We start from the raw sequence: 14,609 nt of genomic DNA, 5'->3' as shown, positions 1-14,609 counted from the left end.
TATTTTTGTTTTTTTTTTTTTTAATAATCATATTTTCATTGTCAATAATCATCGAAGTAGATAATAAATTGTATAAGTATTTTTTCTCAGAATGATGATTAATCTATATAGTAGTATAAATTTATATATTACCACAAGTTTTCCTTATACTATTTAAATTCATAGAAATAGAGAAATAACAAGATATTACTTATGTAATAATATTATTTGTATGTAGTGCAAAAGTGAGAAAAATTATTGTAAATTCTTTTAATTTCTTCAAACCAGTGTCAATAGATAAGTAAATAAATATTTTTAATAATGTCAATAAAAAGTTTATTTATTGCAATTTTAAAAAATAAAAAACTTTTTAATAATTTATTTATTTTTAAATAATATAAGACCATAAAAAAAAAATCAAATGGACCGGGTTATCACGACGATTGGAGAAAAGCTTCGTCTCTCGGGTTATCGTAAAGGAAAGATTTATTCTTTTATTAATTTATAACTTTATTTATATCACTTTATTATTTTTTTTTAAATATTATTTTTCCTACTCAAATATTTCCTCTCAATACATCATCTGATCTCCCGAGTTCATATATAAAAAGGGGGTACAGTTATTACTCAGCAGCAGTCTTTTACAATGGCTCGTGGCATGAAATTCATTGCTGGTAAGTCTAACGCGAATTTATACTTAATTTGCCGTTTCTATTATCTCTATCCAAGGTTATTTATTAACCAATTTATCAGTTTAAATTTATTTGTACAATTGAATAATTGTTACGCGCATGTTTGTGTTGATCTAAAATAAAAACTATAAATTAATAATAAAATCACTAATTTTATTTAATTTCTTCTTAGCTCTGCTGGTGTTTATTATATCAATAAATGAAAGTATTCAAGAAAGTATTCCAGGTAAAAATAATTTCTTTTTATAACTAAAATTATTTTTCTTCTCAGTGTAAATTAATTAGTATAATTTTATTTAAAAAAAAATATTACCGATTTTTACAGGATTATTTCCAAGAGAAAAAACACTCATATATAACTATTATGGTGACGTAAAAGCTGGAATAATTGAACCCGCAGCATATGCTTCTCAGTATTCAATATCAGGAAAATTACACATCAAACATGACACCAGTGATCCAAAGTATCAAAATTCGTACCTTATTTCTCTTCAAGATGTTAAAACAGGTCTTCACAATGGAAACGCTGCCCATTATGAACCTACTAAAATATTAATGCCAATTTTAGAAGCCGCTAAAGTCATTGAAGATCCATTTATTGTGGTTTATGATGATTTTGGGCAGGTAAGAAACAAGCAAAAGTTTTTTTTATAATTTTTATTAAATTTACTATTATTTTTTAGGTAGAGGGTGTAAAAATCCCTGAAGAAGAACCTCTGTGGTCTACGAATATCAAGATGGCAATGGCTTCTATGCTTCAACTAGACTTGAAGAATATGAAGATAGATGGTCCCATCAAGCCGCACAGTTTTATGGTCCAGGAGGTAGGTAACAACTGATGGGGTCATTTATTTTTTAATTTAATGTTCTCTTTGGTTGTTACCACCAGAAAAGTATCCATGGTGATTGCTGGACGAGCTATGATGTTCACGCCAAGCTGCCGACAAATGATCAGCAGGACAGTCCAATTGTAGTTACTAAATTTGCATCACCTAAAAATTGTACCAACTACAATGTTCATGTCTTTGATCAAATGGATGCTGAGAGATGTGATGTACCTAAAGTGGTAATTAAAAAAATTTATTACTCACCTGGTTAGAAAAAAGAATTAAAAACTATTGAAAATATTAATTCCCTATAAGAGAAGAAAAAAAGTATTGAAAATATTCAAAATTACTGACAAGAATTTCAATTTTATTCTTCCAATATTTTTTTAAATTAAGGCAATATAATTAATCTATATTATTAAGAGAATAATTCCGAGATTAAGAGAATAAGAAAAATTTTGTGTCCAGGATAGTCATATGATAAAATCGGTTTTTTTAGTGAAATTTAGTATCATTGCAAAGGTCTTGATTTGGATGTGTGCCTTTTTAATATTTCGTATCATTCTCACCGATAGTCAATTTATTATGATAAGTATTTAGGCTGCATTCGAAAATGCTCTATCTCTAGATACTTAATTAAGAAATGACCTTGTATCTTGTGAACTATTTACATTTTTAAAGATATAAGCTCATCTCGATGTTTCACTCATTAAGAGCTTTCATTTGAGTACCCACATCAATTTTTTATATATTTCATATATTTATATATATTATATATTTGTATACATGAAAAATATATCAAAATGCATGTGGGTACTCAAATGAAAGCTCTTGATGAGAGTAACATCGGGGTGAGCTTATATCTTTAAAAATGTCAACAGTTAAGAAAGTCCAGTGCAATTTAACATAAGTAAGAAACGATCTTGTATCTTGAGAACTATTGTCATTTTTAAAGATATAAGCTCATCCCGATGTTACACTCATCAAGACCTTTCATTTGAGTACCCACATTAATTTTGATATATTTTTTATATATACATATATATAATATATATAAATATATGATAAATTGATGTGGGTACTCAAATGAAAGGTCTCGATGAGTGTAACATCGGGATGAGCTTATATCTTTAAAAAAGTCTAGATTTAAGAAAGTACAGAGCAATTTAACAAAAGTCATTATTTAATAAAGCAAAAATTTATTTATTTATAGTTCACAAGTCACATAGTGACTACAAGGTTGCTAGTTGATAATTATTTGTATTATTTAATATAATAAATTGTTTTTGTGTTCAGGTACCGATTAATATGGCCGCTCGAAGATTATTTGAGATAAGTTATAAAAATAACAGTATTTTAATCGAAAAACTTATCGCTCATGGAGGTGTGAACTATTTTCCATGGCTAGGAAGATCTGAGGCGCACTATGTTTTAAATAAGTAAGTTTTTTTTATTCAAGCATACACTTAATATCAATCATGAGTCATAATAAGCTGATAAATAAATTACTTATTGCTCATTGTTTATTTTTAATTAAAGCGCAAGTTTTATATTGGATAAAGTTGTCACATCTTCAGAAATATCTTTGCCCGAAGTTGACTTTGAAGACATACCCTTGACAACTGATATCAGTTATCAACGGCCACAGGATTATTATGCAGAAAACGCGGCTGTTGACATTACTAACGGGCGTAATATAGTTAATCAAGATGTTATAATAAGTAAATTAGTGAACATGTTGAATGAAGCTGTGGATTATTTGGAGAAAAATCACATTGATCCTAAAGAACCGGATTCAATAAACAGTCAAACTATCAACAGAATTCTGGATATTATGAGTTTTATGGAAATTTCTTCATTTGAAGAAGGCTTCGCACAAATTCGAAATGTATCAACTGATCGTGATGAATTTATCAAGTTAGTATTTTAAACTTTTCTATTTTTCAATTATAACGTTATTAATCTATATTATTAAGAGAATAAGAAAAATTTTGTGTCCAGGAAGGTCATATGATAAAATCGGTTTTTTTAGTGAAATTTAGTGTCATTGCAAAGGTCTTAATTTGAATTTGTGCCTTTTCAAGATTTCATATCATTCTCACCGTAGTCAATTTATTATAAGTATTTAGGCTGCATTCGAAAATGCTCTATCTCTGGATACATAATTAAGAAATGACCTTGTATCTTGAGAACTATTGACATTTTTAAAGATATAATCTCATTCCGATGTTACACTCATCAAGACCTTTCATTTGAGTACCCACATCAATTTTTCATATATTTATATATATTATATATATGTATATAAGAAAAATATGTACAAATGCACATGGGTACTCAAATGAAAGCTTTTGATGCGTGTAACATTGAGATGAGCTTATATCTTTAAAAACGTCAATAGTTAAAAAAGTCCAGTGCAATTTAACATAATTAAGAAATGACCTTGTATCTTGTGAAATATTGACATTTTTAAAGATATAAGCTCACCTCGACATAACACTCATTGAGACCTTTCATTTGAGTACCCACATCAATTTTTCATATATTTATATATATTATATATATGTATATATGAAAAATATGTAAAAATGCATGTGGGTACTCAAATGAAAGCTCTTGATGAGTGTAACATCGGGATGAGCTTATATCTTTAAAAACTTCAATATTTAAGAAAGTACAGTGCAATTTAACAAAAGTCATTATTTATTAAAGCAAAATTTTATTTATTTATAGTTCACAAGTCACGACAATCACATAGTGACTGCAACGTTGCTGGTAACGTTGTTAATTCAATTTAATTTTTTATTTATTTCCAGAAGTTTATTCATAAATATTATACCTCAAGTAGGTACGCCAGCCTCTAATGTCTTTATATGGAATCTTGTAAAGAATAAAGAAGTAACTAATGGTGAAGCATTAAGCATGTTAGCAAAAATGGCTTTTTATGTCCGAGTACCCAATAAAGATTTTTTAATTAAAATGGAACCGCTACTTTATTCAAGTGGTTTTTTGCATCCAGAAATTCGTAAAATAAGTATTCTGTCCTTTGCGACGATGATTTACAAAACATTCAAAAATATGCCGGTGGATGAAATTAGCGATATACTTGATCCATATTTGACTTACTTTTATGATGGTGTCATCAGTAAGTTAAAATAAAACTCATTGATAAATTTTTCTAATTAATTAATGAAAGTATGTTATTAATTAAGTATAAACTTTTTCAATTTACAGACGAACCATCTTACACCTTAAAAATAGGCTATTTAATGGCTATCGGTAATGTTCAAGTTGGAAAAATTTACAAATTATTGGCTCCAATAATTCGTGGTGACATTAGCGTGTCTGAAAACCCATCTCACATTCGTCTGATGGCAATATGGGCAATCAGTAAATCCGTTTCGAATGATTATAATGCGGCTCATGATCTTTTGTGGCCTGTAATGTCTGATTATACTCTACCCTTGAAGCTCCGAATAGCAGCTTACGATATTCTGATCCGCCAAGCGCCCTCAATGGAGAACATTCTTCATATTTACTGGTTTATGGTCTACGAAAAAAGCGAATATCTTTATAATTATCATCATACAACCATCAAAAGCCTGGCGAATTCGTTAGATCCATGTGACGCTAAATTACGAGAACTTACAACAAAAATAATGCGTTTCACTAAAATACATCAGCCTGTACCTCATGAACTCTCTGCTTCCTACATGATTGATTCAATTGATCGAATTTACGGTCACGGAGAGAGCTTCCGTATTTCTTTGATTCATGATGAACCCACTGGGAATCTTGAAGTTATTTATCTTGAGCATACAATCGTCGAAAGTCATAAGAAAGTTAACCATTGGGGTGTAAGTTGTTTTTTTTTACTTATAAAAATTACTTTTTTGAAAGAATATTTTGTAATTATTTACAAGTGAGGTCAACCTCATTTTGGGCCATAACTAGGTAAAAAATTAACATTTTCTAATTTTTTTTTATTTTGCTTGTTTTTACGGCGCATTTATGATAAAAAATGTTGTGAAAGGAAAAAATAAAGATTTTGATATAGCTTCTTTGCCTTTAAGGGGGAACATCACGGTGATTTTCGGGAATTTTTTTGACGGGGAAAATAAAGGATTTTGGGAATCAGATTTTTTTTATTTTATTTAGGGTACATTAAAGATTATTGCCCTAAATTTTTATTAAAAAATATTTAATTATTACGAAGTTATTAACAATCTCGTAGAGAAGTAGAAAAAATGTTCTCCTCCATGGTCGCATTGATAATTTAAAAACGGATCATCTGAAAATAAAACCCCACATTGCTTTTTAATCAGTAAGGATGTAGTTATCGTTGCAGGTACGGAATTTAAAAAATTTTAATTTTAAAGATTTTTTTAGTCGGGTTAAAACAAAAAAAAAACAGTAAAAATAATGGGAAAATTTTTAATCAGTCGCGATTTTTTTAAAAATTAAATTTTTCAAAATTCCGTACGTGCAACGATAACTACATCCTTACTGATTAAAATGCAATTTTGAGTTATCGATGCGACCATGGAGGGGAAATTTTTTCTAGTGTTCTACGAGATTGTTAATAACTTTGTAATAATTAAATATTTTTTAATGCAAATTTAGGGTAATAATCTTTAATGAATCCTTAATAAAATAAAAAAAATTCGATCTCCAAATTCCTTTATTTTCCCTGTCAAAAAAATTCCCGAAAATCACCTTTTTTTCGACCGTGATACTGGTGTTCCCCCTTGAAAGTTGGAAAAATTTCGGCTTTTATGTTTTTGGATAAAATTTCTATTTTATCTTTTTTTTTATGTTTTTGATATATTTTTTTTTCTGAAAAGTACATAAAAAAACGAATAATTAAAAAAAAAAAATTGAACAATTTGATTAAAAAAAATTAACATGGCCTAGCATGGGTTGACCCCACTTGTAAATAATTACCGGACATTTTTCACTTTCTAAATAATGCATCAATTATTTACAGATTTATTTGAATGCTGAAGGAATTTACGACTTTATCAATCAACTAGATCCGTTAAACAAATTTTTTTCTATAACTGATAAAAATATTCTCAATATCCTTAAGAAGGCTGCAGAAAATATAGCGCCAGTGAAGAAAATGCATGTCGACGCGGTATTAATTACTTACGGACGTGCTATATCTGCATTCCATATAAACGAAGATTTAATTGGAGATTTCGTTGGTCTAACATATCCCTCTCTATTGAAGATTTGGAATAACAATGTATTTGGTATAAAGTACCAGAATATTTACGAACAAATAGTAATCAGTGAAATGGGCTTACCTGTTATTTTAGAAACCAAAACTCCGACACTTTATTCTATAAAATTGATTCACGATTCAACGCCGCAAGGGTCATTGAAAGTAGGAATAGATGCTAAACTTTGGCATCATCAAGATTACGCAATGTCAATTTACAATCCTTTAGTAAATATTTGGCATTCTATCCGTCGATCTTCAGTACTCAATGCTGCACTTCCAGCACAATTTATCTTCGGGTTAGATTTTGAACCTAAAATTTTAAAGCTACGGTATCCTATATTGGATGCTGAACAATTGTCAACTTTGGGAATAATGACACACACAAAAGATATTACAGTTGTTACAGACAATGAAGATAATATACTAGAGACAGCTTGCCCTAATTGTACTCACCAAGTGGTAGTTTCAAAAGGGGATGAATTAAAAAATAAATTTGAGCAAACACTTGATTTGCAAGCTTTAGGATTGCAGATAACAGCCGGTATATTTGATTGTGAAAATGAAATTACTCCTATTTTAATTAACAAAGAATGGGTGAGAGCATTGTTTAAAGAGCGTAAAAATTCATGGGACAGTATATTGTTGCATTCAGTACTTGGTATTCGTCAGCAATTGAAAAATAGTGTAATATCACCATCAATGGGAAGCTGTGGGAAAATTGTTAAAATTAGTCCTAGTGCCACTTATCCGACATCTCACGTTGATATGTCTTTTAAAATAAGTTATGAAAACTTGGATATGATTGACAAAATACCTAGTTTATTGGAGGAACACAAATTAAACATGCTAGCTACTTTGGACGCGATTTCAGCTTCTACAAACACCTCTGCCGAGTCTTGGTATTTAAATTTAGGCATCAACATACCAAAAGGACACTTGAAGAATAGCTTGAAAGCACAAATAAGGCGAGTTACTTCGGAAAATGAAAACCTTAAAATTTGCATTGATGGTCAAAAAATTTATTCACCTATTGTGGGCGATCCGTTGAAGGTTGGACTTACTAAGGAAGAAACTAATGGAAAATTTATTATTTCAATGGATCATGCTGACGATGATCAGTGTCATCGTAATGAAACTTTGGTTACAATTACAATTAAAGGGGAACTTACAAATGAACAAAAAAAATTATTTATTAAGGACAGTATTAACAGTGCCTGCAATAAGGATATTAATAATCCGTTGTACAAAAGCTCTAGTATTCTTTTACCAAAAACTGTCAATTGTCTTGATGAAACGATACGTCATACTACTTTGAGAAAATACACTTGCAATATTGCGCATAAAAATGTAAGTTATTGATAAAAAACATTCTTGAGGGTAAATTTTCTTGGCTCAAGAAAATATTAAGGAAGATTGGAAATTTTTTGAATGAAGTCAAAGTTTCTTGAGCCAAGAAAATTTCTTCTTGCTCTAAAACAACTTTTGTCTTCCTTAAAATTTTCTTGGTGCAAGAAGTTTTTTTTTCTGTGAAAATTTATCAATATCAATTTTTCATATATTTATATACATTACATATATGTATATATGAAAAATATATCAAAATACATGTGGGTACTCAAATGAAAGCTCTTGATGAGTATAACATCGGGATGAGCTTATATCTTTAAAAACGTCAATAATTAAAAAAGTACAGTGCAATTTAACAAAAGTCATTATTTAATAAAGCAAAAATTTATTTATTTATAGTTCACAAGTTACGGCAGTCACATAGTGACTGCAAGGTTGCTAGTACGAAGTTATTGATATTAATTTTCTTTTAGGTGCCAAGAAATATTGCATCGAAAATCTTTCAACTGGAGGATATTATTAAGTCAGAAGTATTACCACACATAAAGTATACAAATGAGAATTTTACAGAACAAGACACAGCAAAAATAATTATTGGATTTCCGATGAATTTAAAAACTGTAAATGTATCAGTAATAACCCCATACCGTAGTTATGATTTAATTGAGGTTGATTTGAATATTGAGAACAATCCACCACGACTAAACGGGTTTGGTTCTGATTACAACAAAAATCTATGGGGATTTCCATTGGATAATACTCGCTTTGATATGAAATTTTTGGCATTATACTCTCTTGGCCGAAAAAGTTAGTATTTTTAATGAATTTCTTTCTTTTTCCAGCTTTATATTTTTTATTAATTTTATTAATTAATAAATAATAATTAAAATAAATAATATTTTTTATTAACTTTTTTTTTTCTATAGAAATGTGTTCAGTGTATCCAAAAGTGGTTTTGACTGTTGACGGTGGAGAGATTCCATATTCAATTCCTTCGGAGTGGATATTAGTTTCTGGAGATTGTACATATGACAGGTTTGCTATTTTCGTAAAAAATATTGATGATAAACTAGCTCTGAGGATTTATCGGGGCGATGATGTCGTCGAAATGATTCCAAGTGATAATAATACAATTCAAGTAAAAGTAAATGATGAAATTATTGATCCTACTCTTAATGGAACCTATGTACCGAAAAACGCTCAATACTTTTGGACACTTAAGTAATTATATAATTTTTTTTTAAGTTCATTATTTTAGTAATAATTGGAGAAATTAATTAAACAATATATTATAATTTATTTTTAGAATAACAAGATTTGGAGAGCATGTAATAGCAACAATGGAAAATGAAATAATTGTAATCGGTCACACTGAAGGAAGTGTGTCTCTGATGATTGATCAAACATTGTACAGGAGAATTAATGGATTATGTGGTAATATGGATGGGACATACAAGAATAAAATACCGAAAACGTATCATTTAACTCAAGATTCAATGACATCTTAAATTTGTTTTCATATTATACTTTATATTTATTGAGATTCACTCGATGTTTTTAAAAAAGAACTAGAATTATATCAACTTATTTTTATTTTATAGTATTTGTTTTTCCGATGCGATTAAGTAGAAAAATAGTATTTTTTATTTTCATGTTAATATATTTATTATATAAATAAGAAATAAATTATCAAACGTAAAATATATTTATTTAAATAGTTAATTTAATTTTATTATCGATTAAGAATATATCGCGTGACAAATTCCAAAAGGGCGTATGAAAAATTTTTTTGAATTTTAATATAATTTGAATACGCTTATTTGGCTTTGGAAAATTTTTTTTACCCATTGAGCGTAGAATATGTTTACGAAGTAATTAGCAACAAAAAATTTTTATTCTGAATCGAAAAATAAAAAAAAAAAACTTTAGTCTAAAAAATCGTAAGTCTCAAATCATACATTTTAATAGCTCTAAAAATAAAAAATTAATGAAGATAAATATAAAAAAAGCTATTAGGCTACTAAGGCAATAAATTTCAAGTTTTGATTATATTTCATCATTATAATCGTTTTTTATAAGAGCGAATTTTTTCTTAATATGAATTACACGAAATAGTTTCAAAAACAGTAAAGAAAAAAAAAATTGGGTAATTTTAGAGAATTCCAAATAGAGTCAAATAAAACTGAAAAATTTTTTTTCCATTTTATAAAAATGAAAAAAAAAAAAAAAAAAAAAAAATTTCGTGGCTCATTTTGCCCCTTTTTGTAGTTTAATTTTTAATTTTTCATATTTTTTATGATATTGCCTCATTGATGTAGCATTATTTTAATATTTTGTAATAAAAAATTTGTAAGAAAAATTTTCTTAAAGTCAAAAGGGCGCATATCATTGAAATACGCCCTTTTGAGGTCAGTTACTTAAAAAAAATTTTTTGGTATAAAACTTTATCTTACTGTAAGAGTACGCCTTTTTGGCATTTGTCACGCGACATTCATACATTCTTCATGTACAAGTTTTATGATAATATAATAAAGTTTGATCTTTGGAGCAATCAATTAATTAGTTTAGTTATTAAATTAGAAATAAAAAATTAATTTGAATATAACAATTACTGATTCTATAAATAATTGAATAACATTTTTGACTATTGATAAAAAAATGAGTAGAGTAAATAACTATATAATTGTTTGATTGCTCAGAGAAATTTTTAATGATAAAAAGACTATTAATTAAAAATATTGAGCAATAATTACTGACATCACACTCTATTCTAAAAATATAATAAAAAATGAATTTTAGAAAAATTTTTTATAGCTTTAATTAATATTAATTAATTACACTACTATAATTGGTCAAAAGCACTTGTAAAAAATTGTCTCAAATATATCGCAATGTTTTATTTTCAAATTACTCCAGTATTATTTTTTTTCTATTTTATTTATGTTTCAGTTTTTGTGACCTAGAAAAATGTTTAGAGCACATTTGTCGTAAATATCTCATTTTTTTGTAACAGAATAGATATTACACATTTAATATTCAAATATTAAATAAAAAATTGCTTCAATATAGGGAATTCTTTTCAAAACGAAAATCAAAAATAGATACTGAGATTAGATAATGCATTAAGCAATCTTGAGAACCCCACAATTAAATATGATCGTAAAATTTACTCTGTTAATGATTTTATTATTGCGACAATAAAAAAAAAATCTATTTCAGACAATAGAATAGAGAAAAAACAAAATAATTAAAAGTATTTTTTCTAAATCTCTAAAATGATCGAATACAATTTAATTTAAGAAAGATATTAATTTATTAAAGACAAACTTGGCTGTTCCTTAAATTTTGCACTCTTTGGTTAAAAAAACAGAATTTAAATAAATTAAAATTGAAAAAAATTGATAATAAACAAACTGTATATTTTATATTACAATTGCATTTGGCGACTTCTTTTTCAATTTTAAATTCTCTTTTTTTTAAACAAGTCTGCAATCTAGTTCGAAAAAGTCTACCTATTATTTTTGAGCTTACTAGTAGACTTTTTTTCTATGAACGCACGGAGTAATTATTCACCGATTAAATGATGAGATTATCAGGATACCGCATAGAGAGATGTAGTTGATATAAAGTTTCGATTTATATTATTTATATTAATAATTTTCAAAATTAGGAAGTTGTTGTTTTTAATCTGATTTTTAAAAGTTGAGTTATTATTAGATTTTCATTTTTTGAGGTCCTAGAAAGTCATTATGACTATTCTTGACTGGACGTCAAAAATAAAAATCAAAGAATTTTTTAAACGCGTTTTTTTGAGATAACTTTCAAATTCTTAACGAATCAACTCAATTAAAAAAAAAAAAAAAAAAAAAAAAAAAAACTAGATAAAACTGTTAACGTATTAGTTACTGATAATAAACGTACATTTCTTTACAATTTTTTCATTTCGTTTTACAATTTATTTTTAAATTCCCCTTCTAGAAAAAATATTAGGAACATTTGGATTAAATTCATATATAAATCAGCCGAATGAAGGCCTGAACATCAATCTGCCATGATGGCTTCTGGTACTAATTTCATTGCTGCGGGTAAGAAAATTTATTTATCATTTTTACTTCTGGTAATGATTCTATGGAGGTGGTACACACCTGTACATAGAACCAGAAAGAATACATATTTAAACATAATTACAACTTATTAAATATAATAATAAATTATTTGAGTACAAAGTAATAAGTACATTATTATATCAAATTTTAACAATTTCAATAATTTAGGTTTTTCAATTATTTATATTCCTGAACATTATTAGGTTTTTACCAGGCCCTAAGTTTTTTACGCAGTGTTGACATAGAGCAATTTAACATTTTCATTTCATTTGTAAGTAAATTGTAATATTTAATTGCTACATACAGAGCATTTTTTGTGGTGATAGACTTATTAATTTTAGGTAAAGGTATAAGTTTTGCACGAGTATTTTAGTGGTCTTTTAGCATACAGAGATTTACAATGTTCATAATATTTAGTTAAAGCATATACAATAAAAGTTTCCCTAAAGTTTAGAGGCGTAGCAAGGTGATTATTACTAAAGATTTTTTTAATTATTTTATTTTGTATACTAGTTATATGTTTTACTGCGTTTTCATATGCCCCACCCCAGGCTATAATTCCATAATTAATTAAGCTCTCAAAAAGACCATGATAGATTGTTTTTATAGTTGTAGGCAGAAGACAGTGGTATAGTTGATAATATAGATATGTAAAATATTTAATTTTTTTACCTAGTTCAAGAGTATGTTTATTCCACTTCATATGGCTGTCGAAGTAAAGACCTAGATATTTACAATATTCAACTCTTTCTAGCTCTTTTTGATTAATGAACAATTTATAATTAGAAGGAATACTATCAGCATAGCTACCAAAAGTTATATAAGTAGTCTTATCAACATTCAAAGAAAGCTGATTACCCCTAAGCCACAAATCGATCTTTTCAAGCCAATTCGAAAGGATCAATTTAGTATCATCCCAGTTTTTACCACTACATAAAATAGCCGTGTCATCAGCATATGAAATAAGATTATTTTGCAGTATTACATTAAATATATCATCAATATATAAAATAAAGAAAAGTGGACCAAGAATTGTACCCTGAGGTACCCCTATCTTTACAAACTTATAATCACTTGAAAAATCATTTACTTTGACACATTGTTGTGTATCCGCAAGATAATTTTTGATTAGCTCATGAGGTAAACCTCTAATGTCTTTCCTCCATATAGTTTTTCAAGCAATAGTTCATAATTAACGGTGTCAAAAGCTTTAGCAAGATCTAAGAAAGCTATTACTGTAGGTTTATTTGAGTCAATATTATTATAAATGTAATTAGATGTTAGAGCAAGTGCATCACTAGTACCCCTACCCTTCATAAAACCAAATTGATTTTCCGATATTAAATGATTTCTAGTACAAAATTCATACAATCTAGTATAAATTATTTTTTCAAAGATTTTGGCAAGATTAGATATCAGTGAGATTGGTCTGTAATTAGTTGTTAGGTGTTTATTTCCATTTTTAAATAAAGGAATTATATCAGCTTTTTTTTTAATGAATCTGGCCATATCGCCAAACTTATACATTTATTGAAAATATTTACTAGTGGAAGGGAAATTTCGTTGACTAAAATCTTTAAGATTTTGCTACTGATACCATCAACGCCACCAGATTTATCTTTCAAGTTTAATATAGTTTTCTTAATTTCAAATGAGTCTGTGGACAATAAAAAGAGACTCTTGCTGTTATTTTTAACAAAATTATCGGCATTAATTGGTTTAATATTAATCTTATTAGCTAATTCAACTCCAACATTACTAAAAAATTCAATAAAATTATCAGCAATACTCTTACTATCATCAATAATCCTCTCATTAAAAAATGTAAAAATGTTGTTTTTTTCTTCTCAGCTATACTTGGGTGTCTTGCTATTGTGAGCGCACATCATAATGACGCAATAAGTTTCCCATGTAAGTAAAATGCTTAGCAATAACTTTTGATCATAAAAAACTAAAATTTTCAAAACTTTCATATAAAAGCTATTTTATCACTCTAATTATATAATATTTATGATTCAGCATTATTTTCTTATGGAAAATATTATTACTACAAATACAATGCTGACTTAAAGGCTGGAACGTTGGAGCCTGCTAAATCTGATTCTGAGTATATAATTGAAGGAATCTTCTACATTGCTCGGTACAACAGTGAAGCGCTATTGGTAGGACTTCAAAATGTCAGTATTGGTCTCAAAAATGGAAGATCTGCTGACCTTGAGAATCCTGCGTTTTACGTGCCTATTCCTGAAGCCGCTAAAGATCTGGAAAAATCAATTATTTTGCACTATAATTACAAAGGGGTAAAAACTTCCCTTTCAATAATATATTTAATTGTGAAAAATAAATTTCTGCCATCACGATACAATTTTCTAATTAAAAGAGTTCAACAAAAACAAATATCTATAATCTTAATTTAATTTTCTACAGTTAA

General features: G+C 27.7%; 1 protein-coding gene across 1 annotated transcript; it reads left to right on the top strand.

Moving 5' to 3' along the window:
* The first annotated feature begins 557 nt into the window (after positions 1–557).
* LOC123264340 lies at positions 558–9,655 on the top strand. Its single transcript, XM_044727576.1, has 13 exons — positions 558–653; positions 844–897; positions 997–1,295; positions 1,355–1,495; positions 1,561–1,737; positions 2,795–2,937; positions 3,038–3,415; positions 4,315–4,643; positions 4,733–5,355; positions 6,486–8,072; positions 8,546–8,879; positions 8,999–9,293; positions 9,379–9,655. The coding sequence occupies exons 1-13, from the start codon at positions 626–628 to the stop codon at positions 9,578–9,580; spliced, it is 4,590 nt and encodes a 1,529-aa protein (XP_044583511.1). The 5' UTR covers positions 558–625; the 3' UTR covers positions 9,581–9,655.
* The last annotated feature ends 4,954 nt before the right edge of the window (positions 9,656–14,609 follow it).

The sequence above is a fragment of the Cotesia glomerata genome, linkage group LG4 (assembly GCF_020080835.1).
Source record: "Cotesia glomerata isolate CgM1 linkage group LG4, MPM_Cglom_v2.3, whole genome shotgun sequence".
In the NCBI taxonomy this organism is placed as follows: Eukaryota; Metazoa; Arthropoda; class Insecta; order Hymenoptera; family Braconidae; genus Cotesia; species Cotesia glomerata.
Note: the sequence above shows the minus strand (reverse complement) of the source record. Positions and strands in the feature narration are given on the sequence as shown.

Bases quoted from the DNA above. Each gene is read 5' to 3' on its own strand.
- LOC123264340 (XM_044727576.1), top strand. From the start codon at position 626: ATGGCTCGTGGCATGAAATTCATTGCTG. The intron at 654-843 runs GTAAGTCTAACG...ATTTCTTCTTAG, and splicing joins TGGCATGAAATTCATTGCTG to CTCTGCTGGTGTTTATTATA. The intron at 1,296-1,354 runs GTAAGAAACAAG...ATTATTTTTTAG, and splicing joins TTTATGATGATTTTGGGCAG to GTAGAGGGTGTAAAAATCCC.